The sequence below is a fragment of the Protopterus annectens genome, chromosome 10.part0 (genome assembly GCF_019279795.1).
Source record: "Protopterus annectens isolate FY-2018-M chromosome 10.part0, PAN1.0, whole genome shotgun sequence".
Lineage (NCBI taxonomy): Eukaryota > Metazoa > Chordata > Ceratodontiformes > Protopteridae > Protopterus > Protopterus annectens.
This window is the reverse complement of record NC_056744.1, coordinates 1,552,523,216-1,552,543,945: the sequence shown is the minus strand read 5'-3', so window position 1 is coordinate 1,552,543,945 and position 20,730 is coordinate 1,552,523,216. Positions and strand designations below refer to the sequence as shown.

The 20,730-nt window shown below is 36.8% G+C and overlaps 1 protein-coding gene across 1 annotated transcript in view; it reads right to left on the bottom strand.

Moving 5' to 3' along the window:
- Positions 1-6,060: 6,060 nt before the first annotated feature.
- LOC122813717 (zinc-binding protein A33-like) overlaps positions 6,061-20,730 on the bottom strand; it is a gene marked incomplete in the record, with an annotated part of 171,866 nt that continues 157,196 nt past the window's right edge. The window contains 1 exon segment of the mRNA XM_044086184.1: positions 6,061-7,464. Within this exon segment, the coding sequence (XP_043942119.1) occupies positions 6,806-7,464 (659 nt within the window).

Here is a 20,730-nt window from a genome sequence, read left to right as displayed (position 1 = left end):
CTATCCTTTTGTACTTTTATTTGATCCGTTTTTTATTTCTCTACATTTATGTTACGATTTTATGCAGTGTTTGCTACACCAGTGTTAGTACAGCACAGGTCACTACTCCACCATCAGGCCAGTCGTTCTCATGCCAGCTGTCCATCTGTTCCAGGCCTGTTTTGCCAGAGGGTGACAGAAGTAACGCAGTCAAGGAATGATCTGGAGGTGTCCTCCTTCACGTTTGGTAGTCGGTCACTGGAGGGGAGTGTTGTGGCTTCCTCTGGTAACTCTGCTGATAGTTTACATTTTGTTATCCAATGAGAGTTGGAGAAGCTAAGGGTAGAGTTGCACCAGTGGCTTGATCCCCACACTGTCCAGCTAGAGACCTTCCTTGTATGACTAGTACAGTTTCACTACTGCATGGGACTGCTTACTGTGTCCCATTAGATGCAAGAGGGCAGTCATAGTGTTGCCTCATCTCTGCCTGCGATCTGCTACAAGCAGCATAATCAGAAGATAGACCCCACCCTATCCTCAGTCCTGGTGCTCCACCCTTGTGTGCCACCTCACTCCCCTGTCATTTAATCCTCTCCATTTCCACATGCATTCCACTCAGTTGGCATGTATGTTTTATTATTGTCACCTACCCCCTTTGTCAGCACCCCCCCCACTAGTCTTTGTCAGAGCTTTCCATTTCTTTGTTTGCCCCTGCTTCTATACCTATACCCCCCTTTCCTTCCTCTGACTTTTTACATCTTTCCAGAAATACCCTTCTTGATAAATGGAAAAACCTGTTCAAAAAAGGTAAACCCTCCCCTATTCCCACTCAGTTTCCTTTCTATTCTCCTTCTACATGTTCCTCTTCTTGTTATTTCTACTTTCTGACTTTGTTACACTGCTGGACTCTCCCCATTTCTATGAATAAACAGTAGGAGCCTACAATAAGGCACATATTGTGTTTCACAGCTTTTCTCAAAGGGCGGTAAGGTTTCATGTAAGGATACACATACTTGTATGCATGCAACTTATACTCTACTGACATCAGCACTTATATGACTGCATGCATGAAATGTTTGCCAGCACTTGGTGGATTTCTTTCTTACAGACTTCATTCTCAAGAAGCTAAAAGCTGCCTTAACTGATAATTATCTTTACGTATACAAATGTTTTATATATATATATATATATATATATATATATATATATATATATATATATATATATATACACATATACATATATATATATATACACACACACACACACACACAGATCTAGATATTGATATTGATATATAGATATAGATATAGACACACACACAGATTGAGCTAGAAAATTTGGACGAAAATTCACTCATATTGCTGAATTCTAAAAACACACACTGAGCTAGGAAATTTGGATGAAAATGCGCACATTCTGCTGAATTGCAAAACACCAAATCCAGATTACTGGTTGAAAGTGCATCTAGCAAAGTGTAGCAAATTTACACATAGAACAAAAGTAGTGTGTGTGTGTGTGTGCGTGTGCATGACACATATATATATATATATATATATATATATATATATATATATATACACACACACACACACACACACACACACACACACACACATAATCACATACTTGAAAGATAGGTAGTTTGAACACCTAAAAGGATAACAAAGCCAGGCTTAAAATGTCCATTCAAGGCAGTTAACTAATTTACCTATAAACTCTGTGGTGATACAACTGTGAAGAAAAGATAAAATACCACACTTAAGGGAATCACGGCCATTGCAAAAGATCTTCATATATATATATATATATAGAAGATGAGGCCAAAGAAAGGGAAACCAAATTTGTCGAGGCCAGTGCAATGAGGATGACTTTGTTGTTCAACATGGCTGCTTCCTGAAGCATTTTAGAAATTATAGGAGCCAGGGATAAGTGTAAAGAATAGGGGGCCAATCATGGAGAACAGCTTCTCTCAGTGACTCCCGCAGGGGGGAGATGCAAAGAGACTGTAGCAAGCCTGACCCCATTGATGGAAAATCATGTCTGACACACTGTTGAGAGACCACTCAAGGTAGTAAGATGGACCTGCTCAGTTTGCCTGGTATCACACTGAACTTCTCAAGAATGTGCACTGCAATTAGAAAGCGGTTGGAAGTAATCTCCCATTGCCATACTCTTAGGGCTTCTTGACATAGGGGATAAAAATTGGTTTCTCCTTGTTTGTTGATGTACCAAACCACTGACATACTGTCTGTTTGGATTGCAAATGTTCTGAGAGGAACAGTGTCTTAGCATGCTTTCAACCACAAAAGCACTGCTCTAATTTTTAGAACACTGATATAAAAGTTGACCTCTTTGGGTGACCAAGTGCCTTGGACGGTCTTCCCCGCAAATGCCCCACCCCCCCAATCCAGGAGGTGTCCATATTCACTACGGCCTTGGGTTGAGGAGAATGAAGGGATGACCTTGCAATGGTTGTTGCGACTACATCCACCAGGAAAGATACCATTTACATACCTGAGTTACTCTTATTTTTGTCAACATGGGTCGAGAACATTGACCAATTTGTTTGTAGCATTCATTGCAGAATTCTCATGTGATATCTGGCTAAAGGAATTAGAATTATCATTGCTGACATTGATCCTAGTAGCTTCTAGAATCAACCGGGCTGAAAATTTGGTACTACAGATTTTCTTGACCTGAATTCTTACTGTTTGTACTCTCAGCATCAGAAGAGATGCTACCATGGATACTATGTTCAACATAGCTCCTATGAATTCCAACATCCGAGTGGGTTGTATGTGTGACTTGTTGCAACTGACTGTTATTCCAAGATTTGAACAAGTCTGCAACACTTTATCTTGTGCCTGTACCAGCTGATGCCTGGTCAGGGCAGTAAAGAGTCAGTTGTCCAAATATGGAAACACCTGGAATCCCTGCAGTTTCAAGTGAGCTGCTACTACTGGCATGCACTTGGTGAACACCCTGGGGCTATGGTGAGGCCAAAGGGCAGAGCTCTGAACCGGTAATGACTGGCTACCAGCCAGAAGCGTGAGTACCTTCTGGATCATCTGTTCATTTTGATGGGAAAGTATGCATCCTGAAGGTCTATTGAGCACATCAAGTCACCCTTGCTCAGAAAGGGCAGAATGGACTGAATTGTGACCATCGGTAACTTGGCGTGTTGAACCAATTTGTTCAACACACGGAGATCTAAAATTTATCTCCAGTACTCTTCTTTGGCACTAAAAAGATTCTTAAGTTCCAGATTCTATCTGGTCTAGAGGGACCTCTTGGATGACTCATTCTAACAGCTTTTTGTATATTCAGTGCTGCTGCTTCCCTCTGGGCAATGGGGGTGGAAGGAAAAAGGGAATAATAAAACCTCTGGAAATAATTCTCTGCACTCAGGTATCTTTTGTTAAATTTAGACAGGCTTCCTTGTGCAATGAAGTGACCCCCGACTACCTCTAGAGGAAGACAATAAGGCCTCCTTTCAGGAGCACTGAAAGGGCCTGTCGGAAAAGGTACCTCTCAACCCATGGTTTTGCAGATCTCCTCTGCCATGGGGGTGTTTCTGCCATTATTGCTCTCCCCTCTAGCTCTGGGGGAACTTCCTGCACGTGTGTCCTGGAAAGGACCCAAGATTTTTTAAACCGCATCTTATGACCTCCCACTGGTTCCTGGAGTAGGTCCGTTGAGGGGTCAAAAAATGTACTCCCACTGCACATAGGGTCTTTCCATCCTTCTCACACATGGAGGGAATCTTTCACTGTGGGGCCAAACAGGGAAGAACCATCAAGACAGGCATTGACGAAAGATGATTTGAAGGGCTCCACAAAATCACATAAGCGCATCCAGGCATGCCTTCTAATGGAAATGCCCAAACCTACAGCCCTTGAGGCACCTTCTGCAGCATGAGAGATCAGCCTCATGGATGCATTTGCAATAGATTGAAAGGTAGCCAACTGTGAGGTCACCAAAGTTTGAATCTCTGCAGTAGTGGCCCCAGAAAGGGAGTTTGAAAGTTTTATCCTTTTGCAATCTTGTGAAGCGTGCCAAGTAGTTCAGCGACTGGACAGCAAATATCGCTGAAACATATACTCACTTACCAAATATGTCCAGAGTCCTAGATTCTCTATTAGGGGGATGGACAGTAGAACTCTACGAGTTCCTTCTTTCTCGCTGCCACCATGACCATAGCATCAACCGGTACTCCATTACTCCAATGCTCTCTTCCTAGTGGTGGAGCCAGTATCCTGCCTGGTCTTTTTGGGATTGGCTCAATTATATAAGCTTCTTCCCATGCCTGCTTAGACACCAAATCAATAAGGTCACTGGGCAGACTGACCCAGGAGGTAGACAGGCCAGACCCAAAAGCTTCTAGAAATACTGACTCCTCAGGAGTTGATTTTTGGGCAAACTAACCAGCCTTCTGTTTAAGGATCTCAACAATGTCTGCAAAGGCAAAATCATCGGATGGTGATTTGGGAGACTTCTCCCTCAAAGTCAGTATCGTAGGTGACAGACTCCTAGGAGTGTCCAAGTGACGCCTCTTGCAAGTCTTCTTCTGGGGGACTTCTTCAATGGGATGATCTGGAGAAGTATCAAAACAGACGAAAATACCTGGTTGAGCAGTGTGGAAGCTTTGGGCTGGCTGTCCCAGTAGAGTGGAATGCTGAGGATCACAGGGCAAAGTCAGCTGAAATGCCAAGAATGGATCCAAGGAGGAAGGACCTGTCTGAACTGCTGAAGCAGTAAAAACCTTCTTCACAACCTCGAAGACTGACTACTCAGAAAGAAGGAAGCCGACGGAGCTGAGAAAATGAATTTCTAGCTTGCAACCTCCCTCCGCTCAGTGAGCTAACCACCAGAGGCAGAAGCTGTCCAAAGCTGAAGCTCCAAGAGGAAGGGACGGCTCTGAAAACCTCAGAGTCAAATCCATCCCCCCTGGATCCGATCTTGAAGCTTAGTCTCAGGGAGCTGTCCAGATCTGAAGATGTTGGAGCTGGTGCACTCATTGTAACTATCAGATAAGAAGACAAAACTCTTTCGGATCTGACAGAGAAGGGCCCAGAACACCTGGATCTGAGAACTGTGACTCCATGGGTTGGGAGGCGTAACTGTTAACAGTGGGGGAGTGGATGGATGATGTTCCTGACCCAAGGAGGTATAAATCATGGTGACTCCCTTGTGAAATTGCTCCATGAAGAATCTCATCATACTTTCCACATCTGCTTCTGTAAGGCTTCTGGAGGAACAAGAAAACACCATGGAAGAAGACTAAAAATGAGGGGGGGGGGCCATCCTACATAGTAGCGGATCACCACTGGATGAGGAAACTGTATGCAGTAGAGGTTTGGGATCCGGAGACCTTGGATCCGAGGTACTTTTTGTCAGATCAGAAGGACCAGCAAACATATTTTAATGGATCCAAAGAGGGTAGAATCAGACTTAGACTTTTTTTTTTTTTCTTGGCTCCAAAGATGTGGATTTAGCAGAGTCAGAATATCTGAACCTTTTAAAAGGTTTCTTTGTTTTTTTTATATTCGAGATTGAACTCCAGAAATGGCTTGCGAGAAAGGAGTTGGCAAAAGTCCTTTCATAATCAATTTGTTTTAGGTCTCTGTTAATGCTTTGGGGTTGAACACATCAGAAATATCTCAATTTTGGTCCAAATACAGATGAGAAACAGATGAGAATTAGAAAAAGGCATTTTGTGCCCGCATTTTTCACACTTCTTAAATCCTTTTTCAGACAGCTACAAAAAATGTAAGTATCCAGACAGCAAAAAATTAGATACCAATAATAAAAAAGACCAGAACTAACAAGAAAAAGTCTTAGAATTTTATAACTATTAGTATAGAGAAAAAATAAACAGTAGGAAGACCTACCAGCAATGTCTAAATTTCTAATGACACCATATCTGTTACCTATATATATATATATATATATATATATATATATATATATATATATATATATACACACACATATATTTTATATATATATATATATATATATATATATATACACGCACACACACAAGTTTATAAGATATTTAGATGATCTATAGATTACATCAAGGTAACCTGAAGAGTTAATTATTTTATATAAAAGGTTGATTAGGTCACACATATAATATTATAGGCAAGTGTATAGCTATGGTGTCACTTATTCACAAACTTAAAAGGATTTAAAGATCCTTTACAAGGAAAAGTACACTACTAAGACATCTATCTTATAACAAGGAGCATATAGACCTTCAGTAATTTGATTCAAGTTATAAATTGGTAAGGAGGATCCACTGTTGGTATTTAAATGTTTAAGAGAGAACCTTCTAGCTTCAACTACTGGTTTACAGTCAGGTGGCAACTAAGAACTTAATTAGAAATGAACAAGTATAATAAATGCTGATGAAAAAAAATTATTTTTTCACAGTTTTGCTAGAATATGGCATACACTGCCACTGTACAGTAGTAATTTGTGGTATGGTACTAAAGTACATGAATTGGGTTATTTGTTAGAAACTTTACAGCAAATTATCTTGAGTTTGTCTTCCTTAATACTGTAACACTGTGCGTTCATCTAGTCATTGTATTTTTTTTTTTTGCAACTATACACTTTGGCAGTCAGTGCAAGAATTACAAATACCAGTTAATCAGTTTTGTACATGTAAATATTGTTCAGCAGTGGCTAATTATTACAGGTTCTGTAGATAAAAATAAAATAATAATCAGTACCCTTTAGAGACAAGCATACTATCAAATGCAACTTATAAAGAGGTTATAATGCAGCAGCAGAGTATCGCACTACCATCATTGCATTAGACAGTGAGGTTATACTCTCTCTGAGGTAGCACCCTCAGAGGGGCTGTATTTTTACCATTGGCAGCACCACAAGGACTGAAGACAGGGAAGAGTTTCTCAGTGAAGGTCTTGTGGAAAGTGTAAAGGTGAGATATGTCACTGGCATTGTAAAAAGAAAGTTGTCCACCGTCATAATCCAAGTAAACAATGACATTACAGATTTTCATGAATCTATCGATTCTTACTGCCTTGTTGCAAACAAATAAAGCCTGATTTTCCATAAGCAAAACTAAAAATCCATTCTTCTGAGTTATATCAAAGTTCCCCTTCCTTTTGCATGACTGCTTAGCTACACCCAGAATCCAGTCACTTTTGTCACCCACCTCAACCTTCCAGCAATGCCTCCCTGATGTGAATCCATCTGAGCCCAGCACAAAAAGTCTAGTGTCAAAACGTTCGAAGTCATCAGACTTCTTGTCGCCCACCTCCTCCCAGGAATGCCTCCCTGATGTGAATCCATATGGGCCCAGCACAAACAGTTTAGTGTCAAAACATTCGAGGTTATCAGGCTTCTTTTTTTCTGGGTGTTTTTCTTTCCACTTCACAGCAGACTGACCGTCAAACACAATAAGTTCAGGATGTGCAGTTTCTGAATCTAATCTCACATCAGTTGGTGCTATAAAATAAAAAAAATATATAGATTTTTATCAAATCATGTAAGTTAGAAGTGCAACATCTGTATCATCGCCAAAGAATTTATACACATGCCAAAATAAACACGTCTGTGACAACTTATCCATGATACAATATGCAAATTACACTGCCCTGTTGCATTTGGATACTACAAGCTGTGGAAGTCGTTTTGCCAAATGAACTATAGGTTTCTTAGACATTATTAAAAGTTAGCATTCTAAAACTAAACTTTTCTAAAATATTACATAGCATGAAACAAAGACACTCCTATAAATTAGTTACAAAATTGGAGTTCTAATTAAGCAAGACACTTTGCCATTTGATCAAAAACACACACTGTTGAAACACAAAATATCAAAAACACAACATACTGAAACCCTACTATGGGGCAAGCTCCTGCCTCCCTGCACCCTCACACACATCCTGCTAATTATATAACTCCAGGTTCACATAACAGTGGGGAAAGAACAAATTTTAAATATTTTGCTTTAAAAATTTTGTGTTCGAACAGCTTTTGTTTTCTGTCAAATGGCATGGAACCTTAAGCAAATATGCATTTTCAAGTATAAAATTTTTTTGTTTGAACATTTCACTAAGCGCAAGTTTACTAAGTGCAAGTTTCACTAGCAGTAAAGAAAGTCTAAGTTCAGCTCCTCCATCACCCATAAGACTTTCCTAACCCATTACCCCCCTTTTCAGCAGTTGCTATAAGCTTCCATGTTTCCTCTTCTGATTTATGATGAACAGTCAACATGAAGCTCAGATCTCATTTTCCATCTTTTCATCTAGTCCATTTTCTTTTTTATACTCAAATAGTTTTTATTTTCAGATTATAACATCTTCATAATATTTTTAAGTATCATTTTAAACAACTATATACAATATTTACATTAGCCTGACTTTCAACTACTGTCAGTTCTATATTTACTAGTATACACTGAATAATCAGTTATCAGAGTATCAATATTATTGCAGAGTGTCCAACAAAGACATAACTTTCTTCCATGGATTATTTACCAATGGCCTGGGATAGATTTGTAGTTCTTTGATTCTGATTTCCATTCATGCAACTGTCCTCAGTAAAAAGTGTAGAATTCTTCCGAGGTCAGTAGTATATTTGAATTCCACCTTCTGATTATACATTTCCTTGAAGTAGCAAGTATTGTCCATAACAAGATTCATTAAATAAAGCTTGTAAAAATGATTAATTCCATTACAATACGATTTAATTTTACTACAGTCATAAAAAATATGATTCCAGTTTGCTTTGACTGTTCACATCTCCAGCAAAAAAACATTTGTAATAGAACTGATCTTCTTAATTCTATCTGATATTAGAAATGTTCTGTGTAAGCATTTCCAATTAAATATTTTCCAGTATTGTATGTTAGAGGTGTGGTTAACTGATAGTAAGATGTTGGATTTAATTTCTTCTGTTAACTGTAATGACTGGCCTTTTATTATGAACTGCCGGTATGATGGTTTGGGAATTGTTTTATATGTTATTAACTCTTTGTATAGGTTTGAAATGGAAGTTCTCTCTTCACAACTGTTATATATAAAATCATATAGACAACTTATTAGATTTGGTTGATCTGCATAAATCTTGAGTGTACATTAGAATACTTTGTAAGGTTACCCAGTCCTGTGATGGAATGTTGCAAGTAGTTTTTATCATATGTATATCTAAAACATTACATTTTTTTACACACTGAAACCAGCATAAGAATCCATTTTGTCCCATGAGGTTATTATCTCCCTATATATTTTGTGAGGGAAATTCTTAGTGATGGTAAACAGGGCTAAAAGGTCAAACCAAAGTTTTAGATCCATGTTTGCATTGATAATTTTTCTAAAGGAATTAATGTAATGATTAATCAAATGTTTTAGAAGGTTTTGTTATATTACATTGTATACTAATGCACAATATGTACCAAGGTTTGTTAGATTTGTCTAAGATTAAGAAGTTTTTTTAAAGATTAAATTCATTTATTAATATAACCGTTGATAATTCTTTCCAAATGGCAAAGTAAGTAGGGTTTATCCAATCTATTGCATGTATGCTTTTATATATGTTTCAACATCTGGGAAGTGCAATCCTTCTTGTTTCCAGGGTCTAATGTGATGTGTTAGAGCTATTCTATTCTTTTTGGGATACCATAAAAATTTTATTAAACATGAGTTTATTTCTTTAAGAAAGCATCTTTCAGGAAATGACTGTATTGCTAATGCTACATATAGGATTTTTGGCAATAAGACCATTTTTATTAATTGTAATCTGTCTTTGAAAGTTATTATTTTGTTCCACTTTTCCGTATATATTTTTACTGTTTCAATAATATTTTCATAATTTATTAATACTGTTTCGTTTAGATTTTTTGCATAACATTATTCCTAAATTTCGAGTAAGTTCTTGTTTTCCTGTGATGGGTTTATCTATAACTTGCAATTCTTATTTAAAAATAGAAATTTTGGTTTTGATCTATTAAAGTGAAGACCTGAGATCTTACAGAATTTCTCCATTACTTCTTCTAGCTCTTCTAATGACTCTCTGGAGTTTGACAGGTTTAATAAAATATCATCAGCAAAAAGCACTATTTTAGAGATATACTGGTCAAACTTCTATTGCTTTTATTCATGGATTATTACGTATTAATTCTGCAAGTATTTCTATAGCCAAAGCAAATAGAATAGGAGACGGGGCATCTTTATTTAGTACCTTTCATTATACGGATAGATTCTGAGGTAAAAGGACCTAATTTAATGTAGATGAAACCACCACGATGAGTTGAAATAAAAGCGCTTCTTCAGATCCATAAACAATAATCAATCAATACACTCTTCCAATATAACAACAGTATTATACATGTTAAAATGCTAATTTGGTGATGCACCACTGGGAAAAGACTCATCTTTTTAACAATGACTATTTCAAGAAAATAAGTCTCTATAAAAGATTTGTTGATGATGTACTCCTATTTTGGAATGGTACTCTAGATGAGCTTTCCCTATTTATTCAATATTTAGAGTCCACCACTATTCGCTTTGTAGCATAGATTTTCACCAAAGATAAACAACATGTTATTAATACCACCATTTTTACATTACTCCACTACAACAGTATGGACCCTAGATTTGTTTTTGACAACATAGTGAAAAGTCAGTTCACTAGGATCAAAAAGTTATGTAAAACAATGAGTGAATTGTTAATACAAGGTGAATTACTTGAGAACTGTTTTATTAACAGAGGATATAATTTAGAAACATATAGTTATGACAAAACCAGATACTTATACTCCTAAACAATATGGGTACAGGAAGAAAACCTTTGATAAATCCAAGGTTAACATTAATGTTAGGTTTACTAGTGATAACAAACACATCAAAAATATATACTAAGAATTGGCACATTCTTATGACTGACCCAGAGATAGCAAATATAGTTGGCTTTAAACCCTTGTTTGTCTATCGGAATAGTAAGAACCTAAGCAGGTTATTGTGTTGAACGGTTACATGAAACCATAAGAGTTAGATCTAACATTGACAGAAGATTAGGCACATTTCCCTGTGGTAAATGTAATATGTGAGCATCCCACACTAGCCTTCAAATTTGAACCTAACTTTTTAGCAACCTGTGAAGACAGGAATTTGATATAGTGTTTTATATAGCCATGACAACCAGAAGCCTGAAAGAGAGGATACAAGAACATATTTATGACATAAAGAAATGTGATCCAAAAAATGCGTTAGCAAAACACATTATGAATAATTCAGGACACACATTTGTTTTTAGAGTCTTACAAATTATTACACCATGCAAAAGACTAGGAGATACATTTAATGACTTGGAGAATAAAGAACTATGTTGGATTCTCAGATTGAAGGCTCAATATTTCCCAGGTTTGAATCAATATGTCAAATGAGTTGCTATACATAGGTTTGTTTGGGTACCCCTCCCCTTTTTTATACACTAGCATTATAGAATCTAGTACCTTTTAACTAACATGAAATCCTTCATACATTTTTATTCCATGCAGTTTTTGTTCATTAGATCAGTTTCAGGTTAGTCCATTTCTCAGTTTATTGACAAGTTATAGGGTTACACACATATTCAATTTTAGATATATATATATATTAACCTGTAAGCTTTACATACATTTTTATATACATTTTCACATATATATTTTATACAATGTTATAAGTTTCATTTTATAGTTATATATACATAATTAATACATTTAATATATTTGCAATATGTTTGTATTATCTTGATATAAGCTTAGCTCGACCTAGCTGGCAGATATTGAAGAAGCAATTTGAGCTTTCTTAAATAACCACTTCATTTAATATTTCTGTTCAAATATGTGTATTTATTCATTTCTTTTTTCACTGCTATATATTTCATAGTGAAATACTTATTCTCTTTGTCATGTGGTTAATCTAATTGTTAGATTAAGGGTCAGTGTGCAATAAAGAAATATGTTTTTTTTAACATGTTTTGGATTTAGATTTAACAGTTTTAAGGACTTAAAAATGCTTTAAATGCTTATAATACTGTTGTTAGTTTCTTAAGCAATGTTTACTTAAGCCTTTACATATTGGAAGAGTGTATTGATTGAATGATGATTTCATTGTCTTATTATTGTTTGATTGTTTTATTGTTTGATTGTCAATTTGTTAGAAGATTTTAATATATATACAACACCTGTAATATGTAGTTTTTATGGATCTGAAGAAGCGTGCTTTATGTACGCGAAAGCGCTTGTCCTTGTTCATTAAATTCTTCAACTCATCGTGGTGGTCTGCTTCTAGTGTTTTTTGTACCTAATTTAATGTAGGCTAAGTTGTTAATATGTATGTTTTTAGTAGTAAAATGAAGGAAGGGGGAAATTCAAATAATGCGAGAGTTTTAAATAGATAGAAAAAGCCTCTGATTCCCTCAACTGGGACTATGTCTAATCCGATTACAAATGTTTCTATCTGCTTTATTCACATAATCTATAAGGGTAAGTATCCTTTTAATATTGTCATGTGTGTTCCTATTATATATAAATCCAGTTTGGTCATTAATTGTCTTTGAAAGTGGGATTTTCATTCTACTAGCTAAGATTGACAAATATTTTGTAATCATTATTCAATAATGATATAGGTCTATATGATGTGCAAAGGTTCAGTGATTTATTATCTTTTAGAATTGGTGTTATGAGACAATATTTCCACAAGGGTGGTATTTTTGCTTCTGACTGGAAAAAACTGCAGTGGTGGTGCTGCGGTAGCACTGTCGCCTCACAGTAAGATGTTTTCCTGTTTGATTCTCAGCTTGAGCATCTTCTGTCTGGAGACATGTGTGAATGGGCGTACCTTCGTTGAAGGTTGTGAATCTGGGCTGGCAACTCAGCAAGTAATCTACTGCCAATCATTAGCGGACCTGAGTTCCACTGTGGCGACCCCTAACCAGGAAAAGCCGAAAGACACAACAACTGGACTTCTAGCAAAGTTTTATAAAAAAGGGAGATTACTGTTGAGGGAAAAGTTTATACATTTCCATAATTATACCATCTATCCCTGGAGCTTTGTTAGATTTACTTTCTTTTATCTTGTCAACAACTTCTTTTTTTAAGTTGTCTGGTATTTTTTTATATTGGTAAGGTCTGTATCCAAGTTTAATTGGTTGGTATCTAAATCTACATTTTTGAAATGTTCCATATAATGGAACCGAAATGCTTCAAGGATATCTTCTATATCGGATACTTTTTTTCCCTTTCTTTTCATGATATACATTGCTAATGTTATTTGCTTTTGATTGTATTTTAATTCTTGTAGATAAGTTATGTAGATATCTGGGGAGGTGGCTAATGAATTTACTTTTAATGTTTCTAAGGCTAGACAAGTTTTGTGTGTTAGAATTTCATTATATTTTTTATTTAATTTCTCTATTTTCTTTTTGACTTTTGGACAAATTTTGAATTTTTTCAGATTTTGCTATCAAAATACTGGATTGCAGGTCTAGTGATTCAGATTCCCATTCTCTAACTTTGTTTTTGTACCAGCTAAGGGTCTTACCAAATAAACAAGCTTTTAATGGGTCCCATACCATGACTGTACTGATTTCTGTTGTATTATTAATTTCAAGAAATAATTGCAGTTCTGACAACATCCAGGGTCTTAATTCTTTAATTTTCGTGATATATGATGGAATTCTAATTGAGAAGATTAACGGTTTGAATTCTATTTGGAGTTTCAATATCAGTGAGTCATGATCTGAGAAGGGGCATGGAACTATTGAGAAGTTGAGGATTTTTGTTTGCAAATCTTGAACTACAAATAATTTGTCTATTCTGGTTTGTGTTCCAAATCTATGGTCTTTATGGGAAAATAATAAAGATGTATCATCTTTTATTTTAAAAGTGTCTATTAAATGAAATTAATCAACTCAACATTTTAAAATAGATGCTCTGCAAAAAGATTTCTTGTTGGTGGTTTCAGAAGCTTCTAAGATACAATTAAAATCTCTTCCCAATATTAGGTTTCCTTTATAGTTGTTGGAAATAAAATCAAGGCGTTTTAACCGTTCCTGTTCGAATTCCTGGGAACCAATACAGATTAAATTCTAAATTCTGTTATTAAATTTAACTATAACAAATGCTACTAGACCTTCTTTGTCTTCATATTTATAAATGATGATACTCCTTTTGTCTTTGTTCTATAGGAGGATTTAGCTACAATAGTATAGTCTTTAGGGTTCCAAATAAAGTTATTAGTTTTAAAATGCGTTTCCTGGAGAAATACTACTTATGCCTTATTTAGATTTAAATATTTTAGTAAGTTTAATATTTTACTTGCATTATTTAAGCCATTAGTATTTAAAGATAAGAATGTTAAATCCATTTCAAGTTATTGTTGGAAGAAATTGCTTTCTTTTTTTTTTTTTTTTAAATTATAGTTGTTTATACCATATTCTCTGATAACTATGAATGTTATGTCTGTGTGTGTAAACGTAGAAGTGCTATTCAATTTTCTTTCTTTAAATACAAGTAGAGTAGAATTCTGGTCAGGATTTAAAAGAATACATTTATAAAACATTAATTCTAAGGTACTGATTACTCGTAAATATGAATTTCCAAGTAGATATGGAATGAAAGTCATTCCTAATCCAATAGATAAAGATAGATCTATTGGATTATCACTCATACCTTTAACCAACAATATCAACTGAGCTCCATATGTTAAACTATTGTATGGAGAATTTTCTTAAAAGAAATATGAAATTCTATAGTATTCTTTTTCTACATTATTCTATACATCAGGATGAATTACTAATAGTGTAAACAACTATTTTATTAACTTAGAAAATATCCAATATACATTTACCCTTAAGAGTTCTTAAACATGTAATGTATTTACAGTTATATTAAGCAATTAATATGTCATGAGGGATGGTCTTTATTATTATTAGTTCAAGGTTGTATAATGCCCAGTCTTGTTTATTATACACTGTAATGTCGACTCATTTAGGTACTGTACCTGTTGCCAGGAAAGAGCACTACAGATGCGATGTTTGCTCTGACAGTGTTGATGGAGAAGTACAAAGAAGGTCAGAAGGAGTTGCATTGTGTCTTTGTGGATTTAGAGAAAGCATATGACAGGGTGCCTAGACAGGAGTTGTGGTATTGTATGAGGAAGTCAGGAGTGTCAGAGAAATATGTAACAGTGGTACAGGATATGTACGAGGGTAGTGTGACAGCGGTGAGGTCTGCGGTGGGAGTGACTGATGCTTTTAAGGTGGAGGTGGGATTACATCAAGGATCAGTTCTGAGTCCTTTCTTATTTGCAATGTTAATGGACAGGGTGACAGACAAGATCAGACAGGAGTCCCCGTGGAATATGTTTGCAGATGACATTGTGATCTGTAGTGAGAGTAGGGAACAGGTGGAGGAGACCCTGGACAGGTGGAGATATGCTCTAGAGAGAACAGCAATGAAGGTCAACAGGACTAAGACAGAATATATGTGTGTGAATGAGAGGGAGGATAGAGGAATGGTGAGGATGCAGGGAGTAGAGGTGGCGAAGGTGAATGAGTTTAAGTACTTGGGATCAACAGTTCAGAGTAATGATGAGTGTGGAAGAGAGGTGAAGAGAGTACAGGCAGGATGGAGTGGGTGGAGAAGAGTGTCAGGAGTGATTTGTGACAGACGAGTACTAGTAAGAGTGAAAGGAAAGGTCTACAAGATGGTAGTGAGACCAGCTATGTTATATGGGTTGGAGACAGTGGCATTGACAAAAAGGCAGGAGTCAGAGCTTGACATGGCAGAGTTGAAGATGTTAAGATTTGCACTGGGTGTGACTAGGATGGACAGGATTAGGAATAAGTATATCAGAGGGTCAGCCCAGGTTGGAAGGTTTGGAAACAAAGCCAGAGAGGCAAGATTACGTTGGTTTGGACATGTGCTGAGGAGGGATGCAGAGTATATTGGGAAAAAGATGCTAAGGATGAAGCTGCCAGGTAACAGGAAAAGAGGAAGGCCTAAGATAAGGTTTATGGATGTGGTGAGAGAGGACATGCAGGTGGTTGGTGTGACAGAGCAAGATGCAGAGGACAGGAAGAAATGGAAACAGTTGATTTGCTGTGGCAACCCCTAACAGGAGCAGCTGAAAGAAGAAGAACTTGTATGGTACTTAATGATGTATTGTTGGAATATATTCTGGATGGGGGAAACTAAACCAGGTTCTCTCATGTATTATTTACCTGTTTCAACAGCATTTACAGAGGCACCAAACATACATGCACATAGAGAAAAGGAACGGTTATAAAAATATGGATGTGAGAAATGTAAAGCATGTGTCTATAAAAGTGAAATACAGTAAATGCATACCACATATATGCGGAGTCCTAGAGATGAATAAGATCACGAGATTCTTATGTTAATACTGCAACACCAGCAGAAAAATAGAATTCCAGACACATACCATCAATGACTCAGAATAAAGTTACAAAAAAAGGTAGAATGAGAGGATGGTCTACGCGAAGATTATCAGTAAGGAAAAAAAAAGTCAGTCTGGTTTTTCTTTTAGGGAACAAATAAGCGGTATCCAGGGATTAATATTTAATGCTGACAAAAAAACAGTTTCCAATTAACTGAGAAGACAAATATGTGAAATAGTACATAGGAAGAATTAACTGAGAAGACAAATATGTGAAATAGTACATAGGAAGAGTTGAGCGCAAATAAAGAGCAACAGATGTAATACATTGCCCAGGATTTTCTTTTTCACTTTCTCTCCCTGCGACCCTTGTTAAACTTCTCCTCTGCCTGTACCACTTTGACTCATTTGCCCTTCCAGGGGTGACAACCAGCCAGCTATGAACTGGAAGAGAACTTTCCAGCCCATTCATTCCTGTTCAGGGAAAATGACTGACCCATTATTTCCACTGGTTAGAGTCAAGCAATAGGGAGTGGACCAGTGGCCTGGTCCTGTGGTGACAGTCACTTCTAACCCATCTCTGTAGGTGGCTGGCTGACTTGCAATGGCTGATGGTGGGAAAGCATGAGTTTTCTCCGACCTACATTATCTCTGATTCAGCAGAACATGCATCACTTAATACATACTGGGGGAGTGGGAAAAGCTGTTATCAGTGTGGTGGGCTAGGCCATCTCCCTCCCTCCAGGAGATCTAACATTGGATGCTCAAGCTTGCCTGGACCCTCCAATACCCACACTACAAATCAAGTACATGGGGCTGTGTGCTTGTACAGGGATGTTGACTCAGATAAGACAAGTAGTGCAGAGTTGTGCTGCAAGTCATATCATAGCAATGCAAAATGAGCATACCCAGTACCACGTCATCCACTATGCAAAGTGGGACTTGGCTCATTCCAAATCCAGAAAACCGTGTGTGTGATAGGTGTAGCTTATTGTATTGTTCTAAGTTCCCCTGACATGATCAAACTAAATGACACAAAAAGTGCATATGTAATTAGTGTATTTACGTCTATATTATGCAGATAGGGATACCTAATGTTTTGCCATTTGGCAATGGTCTGCAATACAAAAGTCAAGAGTTCAGAAAATCTGTGTACGCCTGGTAGAGCAAGGAAAATGTGATAGGTCTATAGGACTGTAACGAACAAGGAGTAATGACGGCCCTATCCAGACAGTGAACGATCTCATAAAAAACAGCAATCCTACAGGGAAAGTCTTCTCATGGTTTTGGAATACAGGAATATTCCACTGAAGGCTGAACAGTCTCCCACCAGCTCAAGAGCTAATGGGCAGAAAGGTGAGAATTGAAATACTCCACTGTGATCAATGTGATCTGGGAGATGTAGCCATGCTGCACAGAAGCATATGCTTGGCATTCTTATGACATCCTTACTATACATTTGCACTTCTTGGGTCTGCACAGCTGCCACCCCTGCCATCTAACCCAAGTTACCAGGAAATGGTGATCATTTGGGACGTCTTCCAGAACACACAACCTCATACCTGATGATATGACTACAAATTTGATAACTGACCTTAGGCCCAGGGTGCTTTGGTGTCAGATATTCTTAAGAGTGTCCTTGTGTTTGAGTATGGTGCACATCTGCACAGTCCATAACTACCATAGAAGTCCAGCAACAATTTACCTTTTGGGTTTAGATCTGGCAAGTTGCTCTCCAAATCACTTCCATCCAGGTATTTCCATCATTCCCCATGAATGTGGAAGTCTCCTAGCAGAACTACAGATTCTATAAGAGGTACCCTGCCGATCACACCCACTGAATGTAACAAGGCCAAATATTCCAGGGCTCTAAGTGACTATCCTCTCAGTTTAAGGATATATTTGTATGTAAAATACATACATCCTGCATTTAGAAGTGGTAGTTTTGTTAGTAATTAGGCTCCTGAGTCATTAAAGGCATTTAATACTGCCAAACACTGTTCTAAGCAGTTCTCAGACAATGGCTCTACAACTGAAATTACCCTGTGGTTCAGCAACTACCCTGAAGGCAAGCTGCAGGCTGTAAGATAGCATCATACTCCTCTCCTACCTGTGAACCAGTTTGTGTGTTCCACAGGGCTCTGTGCTTTGATAATTTCTATTTTCCAGTTTATAAATAACAATGTAAACAACAAAGACTTGAGAGATGGGTATAAACCAGTTATAACATACAGTATCAAATTATATAGTTTTTGTGGCAAAACATGTTATTTTTGCATTCAGTTTTGTTAATGCCAACCACTCCTCGAAAATTTTGTTGAAGACGAAAACTTCCACAATGATATCATGAAAGATTGAAGCCACAATGGCTTACTATCTAAATTAGTTTACAAACCATATTTCCATGCTACTGCAGCAACAGGAGACTCGATCCTAGTAAAACAGGCTGTGAACTAGGTCTCACAGGCTGAACACTATATTGAAAATTAACATATGTGATCATTTATTAGTGAAATCTTAATGTACATAAGCAGCTGCTCTTCTAAAAAAGTATATTTTAAATACCCAGAATACTTTGTTGTGGTATATAAATCATTGCTAATACATACACTGACATCATTTTGTCAGTCTGGTCATTAAAAAAAAATAATAATGAACAGGCTTCTGGTATAGCTCTGCACTAAACACTATGAAATCTGCTATGTTCTATAAAGTTAAATCCATAAAAAGTGAGGAAAACCCCACTAAGTAAAGCAACAGCTAGTCCAAGCAAAATAGAACAAAACAGTGGTCGAGTCAGAACTAAGAAAATGAGGCAAATGGAAAGGAGAAAAACAGAAAAAAAAGAAACTATGGTAAGAAAAGAAAAGTTAGTTCATGAACAGATTACCCTGGACGTGATTTAGAAGGATATTAAGGACATGAAAAACATCACCACTGGACAATCTGGATTCCCAAGAAAAGAAACTATGCAAGGTGGTGGAGGGGTTAACTGAAGGAGTTACTGTGCTGCAAAACATATTACCCAATAATGAAGAACTGAAGGCAAGGCTGGACTCAGCTGAGCCCAAATCTTGAAGCAATGTCAGTGGATGCGGAGTACAGAGGAAGATGAAAATATATCAAAATTATGGGAGTATCAAAGAAGCATGCATTTTCTGACTGTGAGAAAGCTGTAAAGCAACTTGTGGAGTCCTGTAAAGGCATTCTAACAGCAGAACTACATACAAAGACTGCATAGAACTGCATGGCACTCTGGGTAGTTAATGCAAAGTAGGCCTTAACTGATAAATTACACATCTTCAGACTTATGAATTGAAAAAAAAGAATCCTTAAAAGTTGTGGAAGCCAGGGAAAAAAGATTAGAATGGGGGAACATTATATTTGTATAAATCACGATTTTTCCTACGAAACAAGGCAGAAAAGGAATGCAGCTGCCCCTTGACAAATGCAAGCTGGGAAGAAGGACCGAGATGGCAGTCCCCTTTAGAATCTACACTCACAGAACGATAAAGACTTTCACTGATCCAAGGGAGGCTATGGAATTTATCAAGAAACCTGTGAATCACACAATAGGGGAGCTGGGAGGGGATAAGCAAGGTAGAGCCGATAAAAAGCAGAGGAGACAGGAGGAAACATGGAAATGAGAAAAGACAGACTGTTACTTTCTGAACAGTGAGAAACTAAAGCTGTGGGAAAAGGTGGAAATAATAAAAGGAGCCATATAGAGAAAGACTGAAGGAATACAGGCTCAAGTGGAGTGTCATTTAAAACATCAAAAAGACTGAGGACATTGATGGGAGTTTTGTTATTAAAAGACAGGTAAATTATGCCTCGTACTGAAGTCCTTGATTGAGCAAGACACTGGTAAGAAGTAAGCCCATTTGTGGGAAGTCTATTGGGAAGCACAAAGATGTAAGGCTTAAAGTTGCAGGAGCTTGAGGGTTTCAGGGACAAAAATGTATATATATATATATATATATATATATATATATATATATATATATATATATATATATATATATATGTACAATCGTTAAACATACAAGCGATAACACTGGGACTAAATGTGAGGGCTGGAAAGTTCTAAGATGCATACAAATATGTAAATGTGCCATTACTTGACGTACAAACATATATGGATCAAACATGAAAGCTGCAAGGCCTTAAGGCATGTACGCCATGGAAAATGTAAAGATTATGAAGCATAAAAGGAATTTCAGGAAACTGGGAAAAATACACAACACAAAGAAAGCTAATAAAATTAATTCATGTTGTCTTTTAAGATAAGGAGAAATAAACTGGCATGAGTAAAAGAAGTTAAAAG